This window comes from Drosophila biarmipes, chromosome 2L, assembly GCF_025231255.1.
Source record: "Drosophila biarmipes strain raj3 chromosome 2L, RU_DBia_V1.1, whole genome shotgun sequence".
Taxonomy (NCBI): Eukaryota; Metazoa; Arthropoda; class Insecta; order Diptera; family Drosophilidae; genus Drosophila; species Drosophila biarmipes.
The window spans coordinates 6,674,975-6,700,540 of record NC_066612.1 but is presented as its reverse complement, the minus strand read 5'-3'; the positions used below and the strand labels follow the sequence as shown (position 1 = coordinate 6,700,540).

Below are 25,566 nucleotides of genomic sequence, written 5' to 3'. Positions count from 1 at the left end.
AAGCGAAAGCAATGCCGACGAAGCCAAAAACTCTGCGAACAGTTTGTCAACACCGCCGTTCGCGGAAAGCCCTTAAACCGAAGAGCACTGATAAAAAATGGGCCAGCCTTCGATTAAATTTAAGTTTTTACTTTGATGATGACGCAATAAATTTTACTATAACTTATTAATTTTCTAGATTTTTAGTTTAGAAGTCATTGTTTTCTTTAAAAAATAATAATAATAAAGTGTCTAAAAGTAAGCTACATAATTTTTACTTTTTGTTTTTGAATCTATAGAATTTTTGTGACTTAAAAAATTTAATCGAATGTATATTTTTATAGTGTCATTGGAGTCATTGTTTTCTTTAAAAAATAATAATAATAAAGTGTCTAAAAGTATGCTACATAATTTTTACTTTTTGTTTTTTGAATCTATAGAATTTGTGACTTTAAAAATTTAATCGAATGTATATTTTTTAGTGTACATTTGGATTAGTCACTTGGTTCAACATTTCGCTTCCGTTCTAAGCCCATTTATGGGTAATAGCAGTTAAATGGATATTAGTTTACATCGTTTGGTTATGGGGATACCCCATTTCCGTGCAGTGTGTATCTTGTCTGGTGGCGTCCAGTTCCATTTTCGGTTTGGGTTGCATATAAATTTTAGTAGATGCCCCCAAGGCCAGGGTTTTGCTGTCAACCGGCTGTCGGCACTTCACTGTCGGGATCCCAATTCCAAATCTGCCCCTTCTTGGGGCACCTGACTAAATGCCACAGACCTTAAAGGCCTGCATGAGTGCTAACTGTTATTCCGGCTTTTACGAGCAAAGTTTCCTTGGAAATGCCAGCGAGGGTTCATTTTGTATCTATTATAACTATAGTTTCGCGATGACGACCCTGATTACAAACGCCGGAGTTATGCGTCCTCGACACCAAGCGAGTGGTGCGAAGAGGGGCGTGGCGGCCCCGGGGGCTGGCGTCATTGTCTTGCGTGCCTCGAATTTGCGTGATTCATGATGCATGTGGCAGGGCGGCAAAGTCGCAACTCGAATGCAGCACACACAATACACTGAGAGAGTAAAATAGGATTTGGTTTTTAAGAATATATAAATAATTCATCTCTAAAGATTTAAAAACACTTGGTAGTGCAACTAAAAGTATGCTATACAAAATTTAACATATTTTGGACATGATCCTGCTGGATTTTTTATTTCGAACAGCATATTCCTGATCCTAATAGCCTAAAAATAAGCTATAAAAATGTAGATATTGTTTCTACCATTATCCTTCGGAATCTTTTGGAAGTGTGCCCAAGAGTATGCTATGAAAAATATTCAAAAATGTCACCGTTTTTCTTTGGAATTTCTTATTTGAAATTGTAAACTTTTAAAAAGTTTTTCAAGCGGCCTAAAGTTTTAAGTGACTTCTTCTTTTAGTGTACTTGAGAGTCCTAGCACTCCGGGCGTTGTTTTTTGGCGCGTCTTCATGTCTGCCTTAATTACCAGGACTACTGAAACCGAAACTAGTCCCTGCACCACTTAATGCCAATAAAAATGTCAATTGCACTCGCGACCTTGATGCGCCGTAAGGCTTTCCGGTCAACTCGACCGGATTTTGGTTGGCATATCACTCCAAACGGCGGCGATTAAAATGGATTTTTTCGGCAGGGGGGCCAGGCAATAACGGTTTTTCGTCCTCACAGCTGAGCGGCCGCTTGTTTGTTTACAAAAACAACAGGCCGCCGCAAGCAGAGAGAGAGACAGAGAGCGGGAGCGAGTGAGCGAAAGACCGGCTTTGGTGACACGTGCTCCAATAACTGGCGGCGCTACGTGGCGTATACGTATTGCGCTGACGCCGTGGCCATTTTCCAGCGGTTTTTCTCCTTTCTGGTTCTTGTTGCTTTCGTGTTGCCGCTAATGTGTTTTGAAAACGCATATCTGAATCCGGCACGGTGTACAGTTACCGCTGGGCAATGGCAATGGCAACGTGCAAAACAAAAGCCAAACTCAAACCCAGACTCCTCGCCCGACTCTTCAAGGAGTTGGAGGGAGTCGAACGGAATGGTCGGCATTTCGCTCGCCTGCTCTCTCGCTCGCTCTCGCCCAGAAAGATGGGGATGGCTGTGGAACACCGACACGGGAGAGAGTACCAACACAACTGCAAGGCGGCAGTGGGAGGTGCATGGCAAAGGAGGACGAGCGGTCACGAAGAGCAGGCGCACTGAGAGAAATATTAAGGATTACAAACAAAGGGAACGTTCGTTTAAATGTATGCTTATTTTTCAACAGAGATTTTAACGCATCAGGATGTAAGAATTTAAAGTAGCTGCCTTAATACATTAATGTCAGATCAAAATGGGGAAATATTAATTTTTAATAATAATAAAATTATTATTTCTTATTCATAACCATATCATAGTTTGAATTTTTGAATTGAATTTTTAAAATGTACCTTGTAGCAAGAAACTGTCAGTTGCAAGGACGCGAGACAAAAGGTATAACACAAAACATTGCATACTTCGCAGGGCCCATAATTGAATTTATATTTTGTGGAGTATAATACTATCTGCTAGCTCAAAAAGTAAAAAAACGAAATTCTATACTTTTTATAAATATATGTATAATATATATATTTAAATATAAAATGAATTACTCTGCCTAGGGCAACTGTTTTTCTGCAGATTACATGCATTTTTGAAAGTGCAACGGAGAGAGAGATGAGCGAGCTAGAAAGGGTGAGCAATGGAGCCTAGAGCGCGAGAGAACACATTCACGAGGCGCAAATTGACGACGTCGCTGCCACGTTGCAGTTTCCTTCGTCGAATTTGCAAGCCATGCACAGTGGTTTGGGTTGGCAAAATGTGGAAAATCCTGTTTTGGCTTGCAGACTGTTAAAAGCGATTGAAATTATTTAATTCAAGGATATAGAAAAATATGTATTATTATGTATTAATTATAATCCGGAAAATATATCGAAAAACTGAAAAAAATATAGCATTTTTTTAAAAGATTTTCCTTAAAATGTAAGCATTTTGTTTTGACCGCAATCAGAAATTTTTGATATTTTTTGTATTGTAATTTCGGAAAACAAATCTAAAAAATATTTCAAAAGCTCTGAAAAAACTAAATTTTTAATAAGGGATCTTCCTAAAAAGTGAACGAATTTTATTTTGACCAGAAACATTGAAATTGCGGAAAACGGATTAAAATAAAAGTTAAAAAAGTCAAACAAATTTTAAATTTTTTTAAAAGTTCAAAGGCTTTTTCTGAAAATCTCTCTATTTATTTTGGAATTTATATATAATAAATAATTAAAAAGTTCTTTAAAATGGATATGGTAAGAAGGAAGATGTGCTTCTACTAAAACCTAAAACTACCAATTAGACGAGACCTCTCTAGAACCTTGAAGTACGTGCTACTATCAGCCCACTGTGGGGCAGTGGCAGCAACAGCAGCAGCAGCAACAGCAACATCTGCTTCTGCTGCTGCTGCGGCGCTTTCATAGCTGCTGCTCCTTGCTGCTCCGAAATCAGTTCGTTGTCGTCAGTCAGTCAGCTCAGTTCGGTTTTCGTGGACATCAAGGCAGCAGAACCAACACAGCCCGAGGAGAATCGAGTCCATCCAAGGCAACAGCAAGCAGTCCGAGTCCAGGCACAGTCGATGCAAAAAGTTCCCAAGCCACCAGACGCAATCGAATTATTCGAACGCAAATTCGATTCCACTGTGCGTGTGTACCGTTGTGGGTGCGTGTGACGGGGTGTGTGTGTGCGTGAGTGTCCTTGGTTGTGTGTGGCCAAAAAACCAGAAGCCAAAAAAACAGAATCGAACTGATGTAAATCAAAGCTGAGGGCGCCGCCAGGATTGGATTTTGCAATCCACACAGGACGACGAAAGGAAGCTGAAATCAGGACAGCAGCCCGCAGAGGAAAATCAATTTTCTGTTAAAATACACAAATTGCAACGAATAGACGCGTCTCGAAGAGCGAATCGCCGAGAATAATAATCGGTTGCAAAACTCCTCCAAAGCCGACCCCCCTTCGTCCCGCCGCCCCCCTTCGCAAAACGCCATGCACACACACTCGCGCGCGTAGCACACACACACACGCACGCCGCACCACACACACACACACACCGAGAATCGCCTGGACGTTAACGGTAAAAAGCGAAAAGAGACGCCGCCTGGTTAGGCCATCAGTGGTGGAGGTGCAACGGGGGCTAGAGGCGCGGAGCAAGGCGGAGCAGCCGAAAGTGGGGAGCCCAGCGGAGAACTAGCTGTAAATTCAGAGGCGCAGGCGGCCCACAACAGTCGCGTCCATCGAGTTAGGCCCACTGCATAAATCAATCGACAGAAAAATCAATCACAGCCTGCCGACATCTCCATTCAAACGAGGCCTAACCACCAGACGCAGCAAGAGAACTCGAAAGAAGAACTTCCAGAATTTCCAAATAAAACAAAACTATCAACTGAACAGCCTAATAATAATAACTAAATTTTCTAATAAAGACATCTGTGATTTGCATATAAAAAAAGAAAACTTAAATTTATAAACAACAATTATTTTCATACTGCACTTTTTCAAAACCAACAAATAACTGAAAAAAAACTAATTAATTTTATAAATTTCCAAACATAAATCACAAATAATTCGGTGAGCGTATAAAATAAATAAAAATATATATTGCACACGCAAAGCTGACACGCCTCAAGGATAAAGTCGAAAACCGCAAAAGCAACAGCAGCAGCAACAGCAGCACCACCACAACCACCAAAAAGCAAAAGCAGAAGCCGCACCACCAGCCGAGGCAGCCTCAAATTCACACAAGGTCAACGGAATTAATATTTTTTGTAAGTGCACTTCATAGGAAGAACATGGTGGGGAAATGCGCCCTATACCATGCGCATTTTCCTGGTACGCCATCTGATTTTTTCGTTTTAATTGAGAGCATGTCGCTAACTTTTCTGTGCGCCATTCCTGAAGATGCACATGTGCATGTCAATTAGCGTGAATGCTCCCCAAGAAATCGCATCGGTGATCAGCCGGCAAGGGTCTATAGATTATGGTTTTCTCGGTGGGATTACCCCCTGTCGCATCATTAATAATATGGGAAATATCTATGTTGTGAAATATCATAATTTCCTATCATTTATAATATTTCGAACAATACTTAGGAATATTTCGAAACGAAATGTATAATAATATAATATATATTATATTTTAATATTTATAAAAATGTTATTTTACCCATTATGGTTTTCTCGGTAGGATTACCGCTTGTCGCATCATTTATAATATGGGAAATATCTATATTGTGAAATATCATTATTTCCTACCATTTATAATCTTTCAAAAAATAGTTAGAAATATTTCGATGCCAAATTTATAATAATATAATATATATGATATTATAATATTTATAAAAATGTTATTTTACCTATTATGGTTTTCTCGGTGGGATTACCCCCTGTCGCATCATTAATAATATGGGAAATATCTAGATATGTTGTGAAATATCATTATCTCGTATCATTTATAATATTCAATAGTTAGGAATATTTCGAAACGAAATTTATAATAATATAATATATATTATATTTTAATATTTATAAAAATGTTATTTTACCTATTATGGTTTTCTCGGTGGGATTACCCCCTGTCGCATCATTTATAATATGGGAAATATCTATGTTGTGAAATATCATTATTTCGTATCATTTATAATATTTCAAAAAATAGTTAGGAATATTTCGAAACAAAATTTATAATTATGTAATATATATAATATTATAATATTTTATAAAAATGTTATATTACCTATTATCTACATACATATCTTGCTTATAAGTTTATCTCCCATTGATCCTTAAAGTTCTCCAGAACAGTATCCTACTTTAGTTTACTTAACGTACAGTTCCATCTGTTCCCTCTACTTCCTATGTTATTTTTCTGCTATTTCCTCTAACCTATTGTTACCTGGATCCCTTGCGATTGTTCTGAGAATCTTTAGGATCTTATCTTCTTGCCTTACTTCTCGATCCCCCTTTGTTTGCGAATTCTCCGGAATTTTGCAATAGTGTGCCAAGTACACACACATTCGTCCTCGCTCCTTTCACTTTCGGGGCGTTTCACCCCGATTCCGAGCCCAATCCCATCCGCATTCAGGCGAAGCCATCTCATGACCAATTCATGGTGCCCTTCCGGCCAGGGTATTAAAATTTAACGCATCGCAGCCATATGGCAGCCCAATAATTAGGCCGAAAAGAAAGAGCCAACGTAGCCGAAATAAATTGGCTGACAAGTGCGATGGCATGCCACAGGTAAAGGAGCAGGCGTGGGCGGCGGTACGTGGGGTAGGCCGTGCTGCTTATAGGGAGGATTGGGACTGCGAATGCGAATGCGACTGGGAATTTCTCGGGGGCGATGTCGGCACCTGCGGTGTCGCGTCTGCCAGTCGAACCCCGCGGCGTTGTCCCGGTGAAATGTCAACGGTATTTTTATCCATAACATCCACAAAAACTGTCATGGTAGACCCATCATCATTACTATTTTTTCCGATGCAACTCGGAAAGTTCACGAGGGAAAATATATTTAATTGAAATTAAATCAGCCACCTTTTATAGAACTTTAGGTAGTACAATAATACTAAGGATAATACAAAAATTCCCTAAAAACCATCTTTTAAATAGAATTTTCAAAAAAAAAATATATCATATTTTTTTTTGAAGAACAAGAACTTTAAAGTTTTATAGTCCCTTATAAGGTTTTCCTATTTTAAGCGAAAAAAATAAAGGACATTTTTGTAAAAACTAACTTATATCATATGTACTTTAAGATCCTTTACTTTAGTTTAGGTAGTACAATAATACTAAGGATAATACAAAAATTCCCTAAAAACCATCCTTTAAATAGAATTTTCAAAAAAAAATATATCATATTTTTTTTTTGAAGAACAAGAACTTTAAAGTTTTATAGTCCCTTATAAGGTTTTCCTATTTTAAGCGAAAAAAATAAAGGACATTTTTGTAAAAACTAACTTATATCATATGTACTTTAAGATCCTTTAAGATAGATTTTTCCCTAGCACCTTGTTGTCAACAGCCCAAGTCTGATATTGATTTTGCTAGGAGACACCGTGTTTAGCACCGTCTGAGCCGCCTCAGACGTGATGTGGATACGTGGCATATCTTGGCCAGTAGTCTAGGCCTCGTACTCCTCCCCTGTCTCGCCCTGAAGGCTTATCCTCCCACCTTGCGTTATGTACAACATGACTAACACTGATTCCGGCCAGCATGTGCCCCATCCTTACGCTTTGGGCACACAAATAACTGCAATAAATAGTCATAGTAACCTTTGGGGGCGAGCTCGTCCTGCAGGGGAGGAGTGGCACATGCCATTTACCACTGAAGGATAATGATATTTGGCGCATTCGTCAATCAATCACAACGGCCATCAATCTTGCGATGAAAACAAGAAAGCAAAAATTCAGTTGCAAATATGTGGGATGCGGAATTTAACACAAAAAACTGTGGGTACGGAAAAGTTTTTCACATGACAGATTAAGATAAAAGTTACGAAGCTCAAAACTTTAAATTAGATTAATAGATTTCATTTTTAGTTCTGTTTTTCAGATCCACTCAAAGATTTCCTTAACATTTAAGCTTATAGAACAAGGTTTTCTAAAATCACATTCTCATATCATGATCCCCTCCAGAAGCAAATAACTCCTGTCCAATCATCTCATCAATTAATGACGTTGATTGACCAAATTTCCAGTTAATCGAATCAAATTGATTATTGGGCAAATTTTGATGGCGATTACCTGTTTTGGCATTGCACTTTTCCGCTTTCCTGCTAATTTGGCTCAATTGCCGCTGTCCCTGCGATGCCCAACCAATTTGAATGGCTAAGCAGCTGGGGGCCATGGCTTTCGGTGGATATGGCCAGCCAATCCATTGCCGTCGAACCATTTGCGGCTGAGCATCCTCCACATCCGGACGTGTGTGCCCCGGTTTTCTTGGGACTCCCACTCTGCGACTCCTGCGACTCTTGCTCCTCCGACTTTTCCGACTTTTCCATTGTTGAGCTCTGGCCTTAAAAGAGGCAAAAACGTGAGACCTTGATGGACGTATAGGGATTCAAAATACACAAGCACTGCCCCCTATACACACGGCGGTAATGGGACATTACACAAAAGGCTAACCCGGCTTCTTTTCGTTACAGAAATGGAAATCATTCCTGAAGGTAAACACTTTCGTTTGGTGCATGAATCAGAGCTTCCAGAAATTTTGGTAACTTTAGAGCGCTATCTGCCGGAATCATTAAAGGTGCGTATGAAAGGTATTTTTATTGTTGCATTTATATATTCCCCTGACTTGACGCCGAGATACTCCCCAGTTGCCACGCCCAATTCTGTCAGATATTCTGCCAACAATTACCTGTAGTTTGGGGAGTGGAAGGGCGTTACAAATTCCGAGACCGAGACCACAAGTCATGCAATCCCAAACCCCCAAAGCCGGGCTCGCATTTTTTTGTTGTTGACCTGTTTTCACTGTTTACACTTGTATTTTTGTTCAATTTTTAATGCCATTCCGCCCCGAACATCACGTGCTTTTGCACTCTGGTTGGCTATATCTATGGCTTGGCACCGGCCTCAAGGATTTGGCCACCACTGGAGTTGCTCAAAGTTTCGATTTTTGGCGAGCAACTTTTCCGGGGCGGTTACCAACAGCTCTGGGAAGGCGATGCCAGCTGCTGGGAGAAGCTTTTGTAATTGTTAAATGTGCACTCTCCCACTTAAAGAAGCAAACTTAAGCAATTTAACTTAATTAGTTACATATCGCATATATTGTTTTCATTACAAAGACTTCTTATGCCCTACCAGATAAAAAACTATCTTATAAATACTATCTACCAAACTACTAAAATCGGATTGTTAACCGTTTCAAATAAACACCATTCTTGTAAAAGTGTACTTCCTTGCTTATTTCAGTTACATCACATCCTAATATCTCCAAACTTTTAATAACCTCCATCATACCCATTTCTTTTTGCAGTTTCATCAAACCATAAAAACGTACCTGAATGATCGTATTTGGGATTTTAAGTTTTATGTTGCTAAAGATTGGCCGGAAAAACCGATAATTCTCCATTTTCCAGGATGCACGCTTGCGGTGAGTTAGGAATTTATAAGATATACCACAGACTGAAATTAATTTAAACAAAAAATTTCCTAGCCGCACAACAACATATACCAAACTCTTGGCATATTTTGTCCATCCGCACACATCGAGCATGTCGATATGATGCGCACCGAAGATGTACTTATAGATTGGCAGAAGCCTATGTACCTGAACTTTACGCACATCGCCATTATGAATCGCCTGGATGACTTCTACTCCAAGTTCGGCGTGATGGAACGACTCAGTGGTGATATCTACGTGTGCAACAAGCTGAACACCGACCTGGAGCTGGAGCCGCTGCCGGAGGATGCGGAGATGCGTCTGCTGAACCTGGACAACGTGCAGGGCATCCATGACCTATATCCTGCCAACGAAATCGAGTGCGTCCAGCTGTTTGACATCCTCGTGCGCAAGCTCCCCGGCTTGGGCATCTTTCGCAAGGAAACCGGAGAACTGGCGGCCTGGATGGTCCACTCATATTACGGCGCCATGTTCTCAATGCAAACACGTCCAGACTTCAGGCGCATGGGGTTAGTAGGGCTGTGAAGGGTGAAGGGGCTGCTTCAGAGTCCAACGCTATTAGAACAGAAAATTTAATTTTCCCTTCTCCCCACAGCTATGGAATCCGTCTGGCCAAGTCGCTGACCCAACTGGTGATCGAGCGCGGCTACACGCCCTTCGTTGTGATACGTCCCGGGAACGATGCGTCCCGCAGCCTGTACACCAAGCTGGGCTACGAGAAGGCCTTCGAGACGTGCCGGGTGCGGATGACGCCGGACTGCTACGAGGACAGCACCGTGGGAACCATCGGCAACACGTCCTACGGAAAGTTTCCGCCGCTGCCGCAGGGCGAGTGCGTGCTGGTGACCAAGCTGCGGCGCAAGCATGTGCCCGGCGAGAGCCAGACGGTGGACGAGGGCATCGAGGATATGTTGGCTGAAAAATGTGATATCAGCGGCGACGAGGCGAGGGAGCGCAAGACCACGACCGACGAGGGCATCGGGGAGGACAAGTAGGCCAGGCTGGGTTAGGGACACCAGATGCGAGATGCGAGATACCGGATGCCCGATATCAGACACCAGATCGATCGGAGCGCTACGCCTACGCTAAACTTATGCTTAAAGCTGTAAGCACCTTTTAGGACTCTTTAGGACAGACAGGACATGGCACACATCAAGTGGCGTTGATTTTTTAAACAATATAATATTAACGAGAAAACGAAAACCAAGAAATCGTACGAGTATATTTATAGATGGTATATGAAGCTTCCTCCACACAAGAAACGCGGCGTCGTCGATCGGAGTGCGCGAACTTTCGGCCAGAATCAAGGGGCTTATTTTATATGGGTATTGATTAGGTAGGATTCGGTGACAAGAACTAAACACTAACTGAGGGGGGTTTCGATCGATCAAGAACGCGCGCCGAGGTCAGACATTTTAAACGGGAACCGATTACAGAGAGAATTTTTAATTTTTTGCTAAAAATGCTTTTACAAAAATGAACTCCATGAACGAACCAGAAACACAAGCAGAGTGGCTCAAAGATGAAAATTGTAAGGAGAGCGCATCAATTTATTAAAACTATTATATATATTAACTCTATATATCAAATTGTTAAACGAACTAAACAAACAACACACACAAACTACTTCTCTCTTCCGGCTCTCCACGCAAAATCTCTGAATCTCCGAACAGGATAACAATCTCGAATCGACGGTCTTTGCTACCGAAAAACCAAACAAATCTCTCGCTTGGGCCATGGAACAGAGCTTTGCACACTTTCCTCCTTTTAACGAAACCGTTTCAGAATACTACACATATATTTTTCAAATAATATTGAATACTTTCGATGACCCAAACGAAGTGCTTTGATTTTAAATGGTCTTGTACCAACTAAATTTGGATTTATAGGCTTTTTTCAAATTTATATATATACCCAAATCCAAAATGGAAAAGAATACGAAACGAAGCGAAGCGAAGCGGAAACCAAACAAAAATACAAAATAAATATATATTTTATTATTACGAAATTTTATCAAACTATGCAAACGAGTACTCAATGATTTTGCTCCTATTTAGCTGAACTAAAACAGAAACAAAATAAAGAACACGCCAAAGATGTCTTCTGCTTCATTTTAAGTACATGCTCCCGATTCCCCATTCCCACTCCTCTACACAGGTGATTCCGGTCCAGATCGGGGTCACCTCGGAGGTTTTATATTATAAAAATGCAAGAACAGAATCTCAATATATATGCAAGAAAATCAAATTTAATGAAAAAGTTATATATTACAACTGCTATATTGTATGTACTCGAACTAAAAACAAATGAGAAAACAAAAACTAAAAAGAAGCAAATTTAAATAAATAACAATATTGAGACAGCACTCTGAGGGTTTTTCCGGTCTCTGACGAGGAAGATAACGATTTCCAGTGGCAACCAAACCAAGATAACTGAAGGGCAGAGATTCTACTCTAGAAAATTTCCTAAATGCTTGCTACGCTTCTCACATTTCTGTCCAAATATTCCCACAACTATTTGCACACAAAACAGAAGCTCTTCCTAAAACCTAGCATTAAAAGCATTAAATTACTTCGATAATTTACGAGCTCACTCTAACCGCTGAATGGCCTCAGCCGGCGTACACACTGCGCTAAAATTATCTGCTCATTGTTAATGAAATTTACGTGTACAAACACAGCGGCTCACTTAGATAAACAAAGTGGGACAGATGCCGCAAACAAAGAGGACAAGCCGCCCATGATGACATGTGGCAGTGCCTAGGTTGGGTTTTGCAACATTCTCGGCGCTCGCTTGACTGGTAAATTTAATTTTATTTATGTATAAAGAAGGCCTAAGTACGTCGTATGTGGTTTAAAACTAAGCAAAAATAATTTCGGACCTGGACTACTGCTCCTCCTCCTGAGCCTTGCTCAGCTGGTTCTTCAGATGGTTGGCCACATACTGCCAGTACTTTCGACGGATCACATCGTGCTTGCTGGCCATGTCCTCGCACAGGCTGTAGACCTTACGGGCCAGCTGGTCGGTATCCCCAGCCTTCAGTTGGAGGGCCTGCTCCTGGTACAGGTCGATGAGGAAGGCCAGCAGGTAGGGCGATCGGTTGCCGGCCTGGTAGAGCTCCTCCACGAAGGCCACCACCTCTGGGTAGCTGTTGAGCTGTGCCTTGCCACTGTCGCCCTGTCGCATCACACCCACCAGGTAGTTCCAGGCACTCTCGTTGTTCTTGATAATGCGAATGCGATTCATCGTGTACGACAGCTCCCGCTGAATCAGATCCGGTGTGAAGCCCAAGTGCTTGATCACGAAGAAGCGCTGGTTCCAGGCCGAGTTGTTGCGCTGGTCCTCGCAAATCAGGCGATCCACAAAGTTCAGCTCGTCGTCGTAGAGTCTGGAAGTATATACGTTCATAAATCCATTAAATGCTTGCTTAATACCATAAAGTTCGACATCTTTAAAGGCTTTAATGACTCCCCAAAATCCCCACTCACTTGAAACTGCGTATGGCCCACTGGCGGTGCTGCCAGGCGTGGTAGTTCTTGGCGTCGCCATCGTTGACCAGGGCGTTCTCCGTGAGCTCCAGCTCGTTGCTGGGATCGTTGAGCATCTCGACGATGACGCGCCGGTGGTGCCACACCTGGTAGTTCTTCGAGTTCTGGCCGATGACCTCGCTCAGATAGTCCAGTTCCGCGTTCAGGTCGGCCTTCAGTTCGCGCAGGATGTCGCGTCTGTACTGCCAAACCGTATAGTTGGCCGGATTCAGACGCAGTGCATCCGTGGTGAGGTCCAGAGCGCGCTGGCTCTTCTCGCCGCGCGCAATCACGGCCCGCATGTAGTCGAAAACCTCGCGAACTGCGGGGGTGGGATAAATATCATCAGATATGGAATATAGTCACTTCCAGAGATAAAGCCGCCTGCATTACTCACACTTTTGGCTGTAGGCAATGGACACCACCGGGTTGGGGCCGTCGTCCTGGGCGAGGGGCTCCACATCCTTCCAGTCGGAGCGTTCGCTGTAGGGCACCCAATCGTTGCCCAGGTATTCCTCATCCGAACTGTCCCCCATCGCGGTTAATTGAAAACAAAACTGTTGGGCGCGGATGAAGGTGGAATTTTATGTTGATTTCTTGGGCAGTGGGGAAACCAGGGCTGGCAACGTCGGTGGTGCGATATAAGGCAGTGTTGGAAAGTACGAATGTTGGATTTTAATACTAAAAAGTGCAGTATATACCAAACACCACTTTTTAACGGTTTCTCAGATATTTAAAATTCAAATTCATGATGTGTATTTTAATTATATTTTGTAAAACAAATTACAATTAACGTGCACAACTATTATTTATAAGTAAGTAACTGCGTACCCGTAAATATATTTCTGTACAGGCATTTGTATTTTCATTTGTCGTTTTAATTGCGCAAAAACTGCTGTGTATTTTGGAAGCGATAAGAATTATAACTATCAATTATTAATTAAATGCCTTAGAATTGCATCAATAAATAAATATAAGCATCAAACTATAAACGTTTGTTTCAAGATTAAAATAGAAGACTAGTCCCTATTTGCAGTTACTAAATTAAATACACTTCCAATCTTTGTTAAAACATTTATTACGATTTGAATAAAAGTGCACAAAGTGTCTGAAAATCCTTAAAAACTAGACGTAGACATCCCAGTGCACGTTTACTATAATATTCGATTGGTTGTTTCTCAGAGTTGTCCTAGAAACGTGGCTTGAAGGTGGCCGGATACTGGTTGAAGCGCGGACGCAGTGCAGCATTTGATTTCTCGAACTTCTCGCCCGTGTGGCCAAGGATAACGCCATCGGCCATTTTGCCCGGGTGATCCTTGACATCCGATCGCTCCCCAGTGGCCTCGGCCACGTCAATGATGCGGGGATTCTTGCGGTACCTATACCACCAGTACTCGAAGACCAGCGTGATGCAGGCCATGCCAATGCCCACAAAGATCACAATGAAGACGCCGCCTATGTTCTGGATGGATATGCCATCCGATTGATCCTCCGGCTTCTCGCACTTGGCCTGCGCCTCGTCGTTCTTCCACCACTTCTCCTTGAGCTTCTCCAGCTGTCGTTTGTTGAGCAGGGTCAGGATTCTAAAGGGCAGTAAAGATAGCTATTATAAAAATGTATAACACTATTTTCCAACCTTTACTCACGCATTATTGAACTGATCCTTGAGATGCGAACCCTGCTGTACGGCAATGGCATAGGGCTTCCTGGAGAACTCCTCACCCACCACCTGGAGATCGCAGTTGGTCAACTGCAGGTAGCGTATGTCGGTGGCATCGCCCAGGAAGGCGAATCCCGTGGCTGCCGTGGAGTTCCGCACCCGGGCCACCGCCTCATCGAGCGTGGCTGGCAGAGATGCCTCCTGCATGGCCTGCCACATCTTGGTGTACTTATCGCTCACCGGATAGTCCCAAACAGCCAGCTTGGAGCGCTCCAGAGGAGTCAGTGAGTCATTCAGGGACAGATCCTTCCAAATCTCGTAGAACATCTGCTCTATGTTGGCCATGCGCTCGAAATACGTCATGGCCGAGGAACCATTCAAGGGAGCATATAAGATCTTGTACTGCTTGGCCAAATCATCCAGACTTTCAACGGGAGTATCCAAACGGGAGACGGTCAAAAAGGCGGCCAAATTGGCCGTGTAGGAGGCAATAATGATGAAGCTTAGGGAGAGAACAAATGGTTAATTAATTAAAAAACATTTTTATGGTAGGACAAAAGGGAAACCCACCCAAACAACCACCAAGTGGCGGCCACCAGACGTCCCGAAAGATTCTTAGGAGCTTCGCCACCACCTTGAGGCGTCAAAGAGGTCATGCAGAACCAGAGGCATTCCTTGAGATTGAACTCCCGCTTCTCCTCGTCGTCCTTGTACTTCTCCCGATTGTTCTGGTAACTATATGGACTCCAGCGATCGAAGATCCACATGAGAAAGCTGGTGAAGAAGTAGGCAGCCAGGATGCAGAGCCACACGTTCGTCTCCAAGACGGTGAGGAACTTGAACAGCGAACTGGGCGAGCTGGGTCGCTGCATCATGATGGTGATCCCCACCAGGTCGTAGTAGGGAACCGTAAAGTCTATCACGATCTCCCGCTCCGCCATCACAGACATGCTGCCCAGGCCAATGTCCGCCTGTTTGTCAATCAACTTCTTCACAATGCCGTTCCATTCGCCCTTCTCGTCCATGTTGCCGAACTTGCCGTCCTCCACCTCCTGGATGGTGTAGTCGAAGTGAACGATCCCAGCTATCTCGTCGATCAGATCTATGCAGTATCCCTTGTAACCCTTTGGAGCCGTCTCATCGCGCATTATGAAGGGGGCTTGCTGTAAAATAAAAAAAGAATTTAAAGATTTTATTTAAGATTTATGGATTTTTTTGTCACTAAAACAACATATATTAACTATTATTATTATGAAAGAGATTTGTTATTTATTATTATAATTAAATATTTAAGCTGAGTTATTACATTTGTGAACTAAAATCACACAAGCTAAGATTTGTTATTATGTTTAAATAATTTTTAAATATATTACAAAATTGCTAGGCTGATTTATAAGGTTTGTGGACTAAAAAAAACAGATAAAATAATAGATCATCCCTTCTTATAATTGCCATCTCCTAAACTCCTAAAACAATCGTTGCAAGCCCCTATCTTGACCCACCAAAACAGTGAAGATTCGATAGACCGTATCCGCGGTTAGGTTCCTCATCTGCTCCTCATCCTTGACCACCAGGGGTGAGTCCAGCCCAGCTGTCCAGGTGCCAATCGATTTGCTGTTCACCGAGCTGCCGCCACGAATCTGCAGCACGTTTATGTCCATTTCGAACTTCATGTAGCTGTAGCCGTTGAAGGGCTGCCGGGGTTGCGTGACGAGATCGAAGGTTCCGTAGGATGTCGGCTCGCTAATCTAAAGCATGAAAATGAAAACATAGAGGTGAGCAATCAACCTCGAATCGTTGTACAGGTGGGCAGGGCAACCTTGGTGAAGTACTCCCGCAGATCCACGTTCCTCAGAGGCGTGTTGCCACCCTGAAAGTCATCGCAGTTTATGTACTCCATGTCCTTGGGCCAGGCGCCAGATTGTAACATTTCTCTGGAAGTAAAAAAATAAGTTAATATAGAACCAATATTATATACACATTACGTCACTTAATGGTGAGGAAACTCCTGAGCGCCAGGTCAAAGTAGAAAGCCGATGCCAACTGGGGCTCTTCGTTTAGATTGTAGGTGGTCTTCAGCAGTCCCAGGCGGTCCCTGTACTGCGTGTACGCCATGGGCTTCATGAACATAATGGTGGCATTATCCCTCTGACTGCTGATCTCTCCCTCGTTCTGGGTGATGGCATGCCAGGCGAAGTTACGCTCGAAGTACGCCGGCTTTACGGATTCCAGGACCAGGCGAATCGACTGCAGGTTGCCCAGGATAAAGAAGTTATTTATGTCCAGGTTCCTCAACTTCTCGATCTGCTCCTCGCGCTCCCGCTTTCCATCCTTGGCTATGGCGGTGATGACATGGCGGGTTTGGATGTTCTGCAGCAGGGACTTGTACTTGTGGTCCATTATGAAGGTGTCGTCGTACAGAATGGCAGCTGGATTGTATGTTTTTTATCAAAATATTATTAGACAAATATATTATAATAAAAATATTAAAAAGCCTCCATTATAAAACCATCACTCTTACCATTGGTAATATTGAGATGCCTCACCAAACTCCGAATGACCTCGGGAATGATATCTGCCGGCGGCATTACCTGCAGCAGATACTTCTGCTTTGCCTCGTCCAAGTCGCGCCACTGCCTCAAATCGCCCTCCTGGCCATAGGAGGCACTTATGGTGGGCAGTCCCAGGGCCTGGGTGAAGCTCTTCACCGTTTCCGAGGCTATTCCCGACTTGGTGGTGTCCAGGATCAGGTGGGGCGTCTGTTTCTTCTCAATGCTGGTGGCGTACTTGTTACAAACTAAGGGGGAGGAGATAATCATAAAGGATTCCAGGGATTAGCCCAGCCAACACCCACTGTTCTCCAGCAGCACTTTGGCATCCGATTTGTTCGCCTCTATGGAGTCCATCTGCACCGAGAGTCCGTAGCGGATGTTCTTCTTCAAGTAGGTGAGCGCCACGTCCACCGCCTTGGCCGCCGGCTCATTGTCCACCTCGTTGATGAACACTATGCCAAAGGATCGCATTGTATAGGTCAAATTGCATTTGAGGAAGGCATTACGTGGCGCTGCGTTTGTTTACTTGCCCCAGAACTCATTATGACTGGCACCACCCCCCTAATCCACCCGACCAATATCTTTTTCCTCAGGTTTTATCTAATTAGTTTACATAAAGTGCACTGAACGAAGAAAGACTTCATAAAAATTGGGAGTTGTTGGATGTAATTTAAGAAAAAGTTTACTTTTTTTGGAAAAACTTGGACTAAACTTGAATCGTACGTTCAGATCCTTGGCTCAAAACTATAAAATATCAATTTTAATATTGAACAAATAGTAAAACCTAAAGCAAATGAAAATTTCTATAACAATATATAATATTTTTATCAATGTATTGCCAAATAATCTTAGAAGGGAAAAAAACACTTTACTTTTAGAAATTCTTTCAACATATTAAAATAAGCTTATAAAAAAAATGTAAAATGTTGTAAAAAAAGCCAAAGATTAAAATCTATAATTATTCCCATATCCCATAAAATATATCTATATCTATATATCCAAATAGATCTACCTCCAACTTACACACATTGATGTTCTGAGTAGTTTGCGCAGCGATCTCCCAACTCAAGGAGCCTAATAAAAATAAAAGTCCGAGCAGCCAAACACTCTTGGAAGTTTTAAGGTTCACCACAGTCATTATGACTCTCACATGGGGGTTACTTCAGGGTTTCAGGAGTGGACTATTGACCGCACGACACGAAGCACAAAATGCGACTGGGCAGGAAATTACGCTTTTAAAAAAGGATACAACCTACGGTGCCACCGACAATGTGTGGACACACGGGTGTAACCTTGGTGATAATCAATTTGGTGGGTAATCGCCCACTGGCCCACAACACCATCACCCCATCCCAGTTCCAATCCAAACATGAACACATATCCTGCTTCGATTGCTCGTGCTGGAACTCGAGCGTTAATTGGTGGCGGTTGGGAAGGAGGATTCGGTCGGTGGAGGAGCTATTATGAGGTATTGAGGAGCTGTTATATTGTCAAATCAACATGAAATTATTATTGGAATTGGAGAAGGGGAAGCTTTGGAAATGGGGTTAGAATGGGTACTTTTTAAGAATTTATGATTTGAAAACTAATAAATAATATTTCATACAACATTTAATAAATAAATAAAACCATTGAATTCCCTAATTAATTGCTTGATTATTTTTAAACCCCTTCATATTTGATTTGTTCTGACTCACACTATTCCTAATCAAGCCCAGACAAATCGTACTGATAACGCTTAATCAATTGCAACAACAACATTTGACGAAAGTACAAAATTATTTTTATTTTTGATTAATTATACATTAAACGAACTTTACGCCCGACGTAGTTCCTAGTGTAGAGCGTGCACCCTACGAGCAAAAATTAAAAAGAAAACGCCGCCTAAAATAAACATCTAAACGATTCTGCAGCAGTTGCGCGAGCCGCATTTCAGATATAGCCACTCTCTCCCTATATATATATAGTCATGCCCCGACGCGAATGGGGCGTTGTGTTGCTGGTGGCGGTGTCGACTAGCGAACATTGTCATTATGCGTAGACCTAGGCCTAGGTTATCTTTAACTTACACAGTTCACGATGGTTGGATAGGTAGATGATACGTACATTACACAGATCGAATTATATATATATATAGTATGTATAGCTAAAGCCTACGTTGCGTGTATAAGCATAAATCTCACAAGTTCCAGTCATCGGGCCCCGACTCCTGGCGTATCACGGGCGGGGTGAGCGGCACTCTCGGTGCCCCAGGCACCGGAGTGGGCACAAGGGGCGCGGCTCCGCGCAGCGAGCTCCCATAATAAGGCGGTGGCCGGTGGCTATTGATGCTCGGCGAGGTGGAGCTGTGCGTGGACGAGGCGGAGGAGTCGCGCACCCGCCCCGCATCGAAAACAGGAGCCTGGGCATAGCGATGCGGGTGCCCACCCAGCTGCGGTGTCTGTGACCGCGAATGGGAGCGATCCCGTCGCATCAGCTGCTCCTGCTGCAGTCTTTGCTGCTGCACATATTGCTGTTTGCGCTGCTTAAGGAGCTGCTCATCACGCTGGAGCAGACGCTGGCGCTGCTGCAGCTCATATTGCTGCCGCTGCATGGCACTCAGCCGGTTGGCCTTGCTCCACGGATTGCCGCCGAAGCAGAGGTTCGAAATGAAGACCACCGGCGAGAAGAGACGCAGCGAGATCTCACTAGACGGAAGTCAAATTTTTAGTTATTTATATTTATAGCTAGAGTACAGAAGAGCTTCTCTAAATCGAATTCATGCTAGTAAACAAGGGAAAAGGGCTGGTTTAGATTTCGTTCAAGGTATATAAATATTAAAATTTTAGAATCGCTCATATGATAAATGAAATGAAAAGTAAGGACGCTCTAAAGCTAAAGTTTTACTTCCAGAAATTCAATTTAGTGAAGCTATACTGTGTTACCAAACCAAAAATACTTACGTAGTGTCCACAATGGGCTTCGCCTCGTTGCCACTGAGTATGAACAGGGGGAAAAAGATGGAGAAGATGCAGCTGCTGACGATCACCGAGCTGGACAGGTTCGTCAGCACGGTGAGCGGTATGCCGAAACCGAAGAAGTAGGGCCAGTTCTTCTCGATGTAGGTGAGCCGTCGATGCAGCTCCCAGCCCATGTTGAACCACTTGTACTCGAAGGAGTACAGTGAGTAGAGAAGGCACAGGTGCACGAAGCACAGCGAGGAGCCCACATACTTGACGGGCACCAGGTTCACCAGCATGCTCTGGACCAGGAACAGCATCTGCACCACCATACTGAACAGGAAGTCGGCCACCAGTTTGCTGATCCCGGGAATCAGCTGCGGCCGACCCTTCCTCACGCGATAGGCGGCATTGGCTATGTCCGCGAACCACAGGGAGCTCACAATCTTGGAGAGCATGAAGATGGGCAGCACCCACATCATGCCGAAGAGCAGCGACAGTATGGGATGCAGCCAGCCCCAGACCACAGGCAGGGTTTCCGATTGTGCTCCATAGAAGATGGTGAGGCAGAACTTGAGCGTGGGCAGTAGGGCGGACTCGAACAGGACGATGCTCAGCCAGGTGAAGCCGCCGTTGAGCATGCAGCACTTGAACAGCTTCTTGGCGATCTTTTTCTCCCTGTATTACAAGTCAAATGCGCAGTTAAAGTATTTATAAGTGCTGGTTCTTTGTTTGCCACCTACCCCTGGGGCTGCTGCTCCTGGGCGTTGGGCTTCTTGCCCAGGATCTTCTCCAGCGTCCGCTCGTCGGCGTTCTCCTCCGCCTGCTTGGCGTACTCCTCGCGGATCATGGCAGCCGCGGAACTGGGCACTGGCGACGGCGATCTGCGCGCCCGTTCGTAGCGATCCTTGTCGCCGCGACGCATCTGCTGGCGGTGCTCCTGCTCGGCATTCTGGCGGTTCACCTCGTCGTCGATGTGCAGGACCAGGGTCATGCCACGTATGCTGTCCCACAGGCCGTACAGAATGCCCAGGGTGATGTTCTGCGGCAGATGTACAACGCATTTAGAAACGGGGGCCCATTGTTTGTGGGAATCGCAGCTGAATCTCACCTTTATCGCCGCCATCTCGCGTGGACAGACCTTAGTTCCTGGTCGGGGGCATTACGAAATGGACATGCAAGCATACGAAACGTGTTTAGCTACTCGGGAGCGTATCAAAATGTGGCAGTGGGTCTTTGAATAAATTTGCGTTGTGCTGTGCGAGACGAAGACAAAACATCGTTGGCGCCTTTACACTGCACAAAACGTCGAGGGCCCTGCTGACCTGGCCGACTTTGTCTTCTCTGCGCCCTTCACTTACATACTTATCGCTGTGCCTTAAGTTGTTGATTGAATTTTGGCTGTGTGCAGGACCTAAAAACCATTGAACTTTGTGCTGAATTAAATAATAATAATAGTTGTTTTGCTTGGTGTAATATCACACGGTTGCCACCTGATGCGCAATGGGCGTTTGGCAACACTGCTCAGTGATGCGTGGGAGGGCAGTGCTGCCAACTATCGATAGTATACACCGTTATTGGATGGCAATTGTTGGGGGCAATTTTATTATTAAAATAATAATAATTTAGGAGATAATATATTTATTTACATGCAGTTGCTATTAATGTAAGAATTACAATTTCATCAAATAAGTAATAAATTGATTAGAAAATATGTTCGTTTTTTGGTTTAGCGATATAATTCTAAATAAATAATAACGGTATTCGATAACGATTGAAATATATCGATAACTGGAACGTCCATCCCTACAGCTACAGGTAAGGAAACCAGGTATAACGAACATTCTTCTCCTGACAGGGGACAGAAATAAACCGTAAGTCCTCAACTTGTTGAATATGTAGTAGGCATACACAGACTTGCTCATTAGAGCAAATCTAATTATTAAAATAAATATTTCAAGAAATAATGTGTAGCTTTTGCTTGACTCACAAGCCCGCCACAATCGGCATTTGAAAAAATCAAGTGTAAATAATGCAAAATAAGACCGTGGACTAGTGATTAATTAGTGTGTGACTTTGTTCATTGACTTCGATAACGGGTATTTGGTTTTTAATCCCCCTTTTTTTTTGTTGATATACGGCAATTACATATGCATGTTTATTGACATTTGTGTATGTATCGAAATATGTGGGACCGAGCTGTTTTCAATACGCAAATAACGTAAAAGCAGCCTTAAATCAGGTGTCGACCGAGTGTTATGCGCATGCAAGCGCTTAATATATTAACCATTTTACCGTTAGTCAACAAACAGACGACAAGATCTGTCGTGTTTGCCTAGCCAACGCACACCAGCGCACCACCACCCACCCGTGACACTTCCCATACGCCTGTGTGTGCGTGTGTGTCTGCGTGGAAGGTGAACGGTGTGAAATGCAATTTTCAATCTTGGCTTTTTATTGCAGATTAACCGTAGCACTCCCCCATCCAGCCATTCCATTATTCCATCATCTCTCTGCGGGAATAATCAATACTGCACACACACTGAGCCAGCGGCAGCAGCAACAACAACAGGGCATAATGGTGTGGTCTAGTGATAAGCAACAACAGTAGGGCCACAGCCCGGCACCACCCCCTCCGCCCACCGCCCACCGCCCACTGACGCCCGAGCCGGAATTCCACGGGAGGAGCCACAAAAAGCAATTACCAGCGCACAACTCAAATTTCCTGTCTCTCCTCCATCATTCCGGGCGACAAAAAGTGGAAATAATGTCACGCGAGGAGCGCAAACCCATCGTGGACACCTCGAACAGCAGCAGCTGCAGCAGCGGCGACGATGAGGTGCATCCTGTGGTGCGACGGCGCAGCGCCCGGGACACGGAGCTGGCTGCTTCCCAGAAGGACGCAGGTTGCTGCGATCCCTCGAGCACGCCGCACCGGTTCCTGGCCCTGCTCTTCATGTGCCTCCTGGGTTTTGGTAAGTCGATATTACCGTAAATAGGATAGTATAGTTTCTTACCCGAGGATAAAAATCTTAAAAATTCTGATGAGCTTAGAATATTAAAAATTTTTTGTTTTCCAGTCTATTATCTGTTCCAGAAATACATCGTCTATAGGAACTATTTTTAAGGAACCTTTAAAGTATGATAAGATATTATTTTTTATAACAGTAAGGGAATTTAAATAATATATCATATATTCGAATCATATTTCCTCAGGTTTTATGGGATCTTTAAAATATATTATAATCAACAAACGACTTATAAATATTTTAAATTAACAAACGATAAAAAATATTATAATATCCAATTTTCATAAATATTTCCCAGGCTCCATTAAATTTATTATTTTTTAATAATAGTAAAGGAATTAAAGTATTATATCATATATTCGTATCATATTTCCTCAGGTTATTGGTATGTTTATAATATATTATAATTAACAAACGAATTAAAAATATTTTAAATCAAAAAATTAATTTAAAATTTGTCAAATCAAAAAAAAAAAACATGATGCTAAATAATACCAGTTTTGCTAAAAATATTTTCCATCTCGGCAGTTTTTTTGAAGTGATATTTTAATAAGTTAAATGTGAGAAATAAACACAACCCAAAATGTGATTAAAATATCATTAATCTTTATCTTTTGATCCCTTCTTTAGGTTCCTATTTCTGCTACGACAACCCCGGCGCCCTGCAGGACGTGTTCCAGAAGGAGCTCGACCTCAGCTCCACGGAGTTCACGCTGATCTACTCCATCTACTCGTGGCCCAACATCGTGCTCTGCTTCGTGGGCGGCTTCCTCATCGACCGGGTGTTCGGTATCCGCCTGGGCACCATTATCTACATGCTGATCGTGCTCGTGGGCCAGCTGATCTTCGCCACCGGCGGCGTGCTGGGCCACTTCTGGTTGATGATCGTGGGACGCTTTGTGTTCGGCATCGGGGCTGAGTCGCTGGCTGTGGCCCAAAACAGCTACGCGGTGCTGTGGTTCAAGGGCAAGGAGCTGAACATGGTCTTCGGACTGCAGTTGTCGGTGGCTCGCTTCGGCAGCACCGTCAACTTCTGGATAATGCAACCTCTCTACGGCTACGTCTCGAAATCGTACTCCGGCTACAAGGGCCTGGGAGTGGCCCTGTTCCTGGCTTCGTCCACGTGCGTGATGTCGCTGATCTGCACCTTGATTCTGGGTAGGAAATCATCCATCCAATATCCTTTATAAGAATTTATTAAACTATATCATTATACACATTTATAGGATATAATTTTTGCAATATCCTACCATTACATTAATTATTACAACATCTTCTCTAAGAATTTGATATGATATTATTATATTAATGTATTGGATATGACTTTTGCAATATCCTTAATTATAATATCATTATATTCATAAATAGGATATCAGCATATGATGTTTACAGTGTTCTTTATCAGAATTTAATATAATAATAAAATATATCCTTCCAGGTTGGATGGACAAGCGAGCGGAACGGATCCTGAAGCGAAATAATAATCCTGGTGGGGAGATTGCCAAGCTCAGCGACATCGTCACCTTCAAGCTGGACTTCTGGATGGTGTCGGTGGTCTGCGTGGCCTACTATGTGGCCATCTTTCCCTTCGTCGCCCTGGGCCAGGCCTTCTTCGTCAGCAACTTCCACATGACACCGGATGAGGCGAACACGGTGAACTCGATTGTCTACCTGATCTCCGCCATAGCGTCGCCCCTGTTTGGCTTCGTGATTGACAAGGTGGGAAGGAACGTGACCTGGGTGTTCTGCGCCACCATCTCCACGCTGCTGGCCCACTTGCTGCTGACCTTCACCCATTGGGATCCGTACATCGGCATGAGCATCATGGGCTTGTCCTATTCCATGCTGGCGGCCAGCCTGTGGCCTCTGGTTTCGCTTATTGTGCCTGAGTATCAACTGGGCACGGCATATGGCTTGTAAGTTTATTTAATGTTCGATCTTGGGAACGATTAGAGTCTTTAATGGTTACCTTTCCAGCTGCCAGTCTGTGCAGAATCTGGGTCTGGCGGTGGTCACCATTGCAGCGGGCATTATTGTGGACAGCAGCGGAGGCAGTCACTTCTGGCTGCAGATTTTCTTCATGTTCTTCCTGCTGAGTAAGGCCAAGCCTCGATCCTATAAACCAGAATCTTAATATTGAATATTTTTAGTTTCCCTGCTGGCCACCTGTGCGATCTGGGCCTACAACCGAAAGCATCAGGGCAACCTGAACATGTCGCCCGCCCAGAGGTCCACATATCACACCTCGATGTACGTGAATATTGAGTCGAGTTGAGCATGCTATTGGTGTCTTGATGTTGTGTTGTAATCCCATACGATGACACCCCTCCACATCTGACTAATCAACCTTCTCTTTCCAAATGTATTTGCTTTGTGTACATGCCAAAAGCGCGATGCAGTGCCCCTTCGTGAACAGGCGGCCTTTGTTGGGCAACTGAGTGCAGTAGATCGATTATCTGTTACTAACCAATAACCAAATGTGATGTTATCTCTATCTACCCTTGACTATGCAACTCGGAGCACATTCCTTTAACCGCACAATCTTCGTCGTGGTCGTTCGATCGTTCTAACTCCTAGCCAATATTCTATGATACATATCAAACCGTAACCTATTGTTATATTTATACTTTTTGTTGTATATGTTGAATAAATTTAAATGTACATTCACCAGATTTAATAA

General features: G+C 43.4%; 5 protein-coding genes across 7 annotated transcripts; 2 read left to right on the top strand and 3 right to left on the bottom strand.

Moving 5' to 3' along the window:
- The first annotated feature begins 3,522 nt into the window (after positions 1 to 3,522).
- LOC108027842 (uncharacterized) lies at positions 3,523 to 11,544 on the top strand. The gene is made up of 5 exons (XM_017099433.3): positions 3,523 to 4,826; positions 8,200 to 8,303; positions 9,033 to 9,149; positions 9,213 to 9,688; positions 9,775 to 11,544. Exons 2-5 carry the CDS (start codon positions 8,202 to 8,204, stop codon positions 10,172 to 10,174), a joined length of 1,095 nt encoding a protein of 364 aa, XP_016954922.1. The 5' UTR covers positions 3,523 to 4,826; positions 8,200 to 8,201; the 3' UTR covers positions 10,175 to 11,544.
- Positions 11,545 to 11,972: 428 nt separating this feature from the next.
- On the bottom strand, positions 11,973 to 13,347 carry LOC108027844 (protein farnesyltransferase/geranylgeranyltransferase type-1 subunit alpha). The gene is made up of 3 exons (XM_017099434.3): positions 13,104 to 13,347; positions 12,668 to 13,028; positions 11,973 to 12,567 (listed from the first exon to the last, which is right to left on the bottom strand). The coding sequence occupies exons 1-3, from the start codon at positions 13,240 to 13,242 to the stop codon at positions 12,066 to 12,068; spliced, it is 1,002 nt and encodes a 333-aa protein (XP_016954923.1). The 5' UTR covers positions 13,243 to 13,347; the 3' UTR covers positions 11,973 to 12,065.
- Positions 13,348 to 13,766: 419 nt separating this feature from the next.
- Positions 13,767 to 18,123, bottom strand: LOC108027921 (ionotropic receptor 25a). The gene is made up of 9 exons (XM_017099545.3): positions 17,942 to 18,123; positions 17,221 to 17,370; positions 16,888 to 17,163; positions 16,357 to 16,795; positions 16,186 to 16,300; positions 15,869 to 16,114; positions 14,937 to 15,529; positions 14,353 to 14,868; positions 13,767 to 14,289 (listed from the first exon to the last, which is right to left on the bottom strand). The coding sequence occupies exons 1-9, from the start codon at positions 18,054 to 18,056 to the stop codon at positions 13,896 to 13,898; spliced, it is 2,844 nt and encodes a 947-aa protein (XP_016955034.1). The 5' UTR covers positions 18,057 to 18,123; the 3' UTR covers positions 13,767 to 13,895.
- Positions 18,124 to 18,678: 555 nt separating this feature from the next.
- LOC108027907 (etoposide-induced protein 2.4) lies at positions 18,679 to 21,361 on the bottom strand. Of its 3 annotated transcripts, none has more exons than XM_017099527.3 (5): positions 21,219 to 21,361; positions 20,969 to 21,006; positions 20,601 to 20,899; positions 19,861 to 20,535; positions 18,679 to 19,605 (listed from the first exon to the last, which is right to left on the bottom strand). In XM_017099527.3, exons 2-5 carry the CDS (start codon positions 20,981 to 20,983, stop codon positions 19,098 to 19,100), a joined length of 1,497 nt encoding a protein of 498 aa, XP_016955016.1. In that variant the 5' UTR covers positions 20,984 to 21,006; positions 21,219 to 21,361; the 3' UTR covers positions 18,679 to 19,097. The 3 variants fall into 3 exon arrangements, with proteins under 3 accessions (XP_016955016.1, XP_016955017.1, XP_050741656.1); XM_017099528.3 differs by having other exon boundaries at positions 21,223 to 21,361; XM_050885699.1 differs by having other exon boundaries at positions 20,969 to 21,361.
- A 959-nt stretch (positions 21,362 to 22,320) lies between these two features.
- Positions 22,321 to 25,558, top strand: LOC108027800 (major facilitator superfamily domain-containing protein 1). Its single transcript, XM_044094012.1, has 6 exons — positions 22,321 to 22,832; positions 23,517 to 24,044; positions 24,325 to 24,802; positions 24,864 to 24,982; positions 25,037 to 25,136; positions 25,276 to 25,558. Exons 1-6 carry the CDS (start codon positions 22,625 to 22,627, stop codon positions 25,322 to 25,324), a joined length of 1,482 nt encoding a protein of 493 aa, XP_043949947.1. The 5' UTR covers positions 22,321 to 22,624; the 3' UTR covers positions 25,325 to 25,558.
- The last annotated feature ends 8 nt before the right edge of the window (positions 25,559 to 25,566 follow it).

What these genes read in the sequence shown, in the direction of transcription:
- LOC108027844 (XM_017099434.3), bottom strand. Translation starts at nt 13,242, where the DNA reads ATGGGGGACAGTTCGGATGAGGAATACCTGGGCAACGATTGGGTGCCC. An exon ending in CATTGCCTACAGCCAAAAGT is followed by an intron (nt 13,029 to 13,103) that starts GTGAGTAATGCA and finishes CCACCCCCGCAG; the next exon opens with TTCGCGAGGTTTTCGACTAC. An exon ending in TGGGCCATACGCAGTTTCAA is followed by an intron (nt 12,568 to 12,667) that starts GTGAGTGGGGAT and finishes ATATACTTCCAG; the next exon opens with ACTCTACGACGACGAGCTGA.
- LOC108027800 (XM_044094012.1), top strand. Translation starts at nt 22,625, where the DNA reads ATGTCACGCGAGGAGCGCAAACCCATCGTGGACACCTCGAACAGCAGC. An exon ending in GATCTGCACCTTGATTCTGG is followed by an intron (nt 24,045 to 24,324) that starts GTAGGAAATCAT and finishes ATATCCTTCCAG; the next exon opens with GTTGGATGGACAAGCGAGCG. An exon ending in CTGGGCACGGCATATGGCTT is followed by an intron (nt 24,803 to 24,863) that starts GTAAGTTTATTT and finishes TTACCTTTCCAG; the next exon opens with CTGCCAGTCTGTGCAGAATC.
- LOC108027921 (XM_017099545.3), bottom strand. Translation starts at nt 18,056, where the DNA reads ATGACTGTGGTGAACCTTAAAACTTCCAAGAGTGTTTGGCTGCTCGGA. An exon ending in GCATCTCAATATTACCAATG is followed by an intron (nt 16,796 to 16,887) that starts GTAAGAGTGATG and finishes CATACAATCCAG; the next exon opens with CTGCCATTCTGTACGACGAC. An exon ending in GCCACTTGGTGGTTGTTTGG is followed by an intron (nt 14,869 to 14,936) that starts GTGGGTTTCCCT and finishes TCTCTCCCTAAG; the next exon opens with CTTCATCATTATTGCCTCCT.
- LOC108027907 (XM_050885699.1), bottom strand. An exon ending in CAGGAGCAGCAGCCCCAGGG is followed by an intron (nt 20,536 to 20,600) that starts GTAGGTGGCAAA and finishes CTTGTAATACAG; the next exon opens with GGAGAAAAAGATCGCCAAGA. An exon ending in AAGCCCATTGTGGACACTAC is followed by an intron (nt 19,606 to 19,860) that starts GTAAGTATTTTT and finishes ACTTCCGTCTAG; the next exon opens with TGAGATCTCGCTGCGTCTCT.
- LOC108027842 (XM_017099433.3), top strand. Translation starts at nt 8,202, where the DNA reads ATGGAAATCATTCCTGAAGGTAAACACTTTCGTTTGGTGCATGAATCA. An exon ending in TTCCAGGATGCACGCTTGCG is followed by an intron (nt 9,150 to 9,212) that starts GTGAGTTAGGAA and finishes AAAATTTCCTAG; the next exon opens with CCGCACAACAACATATACCA. An exon ending in CCAGACTTCAGGCGCATGGG is followed by an intron (nt 9,689 to 9,774) that starts GTTAGTAGGGCT and finishes TTCTCCCCACAG; the next exon opens with CTATGGAATCCGTCTGGCCA.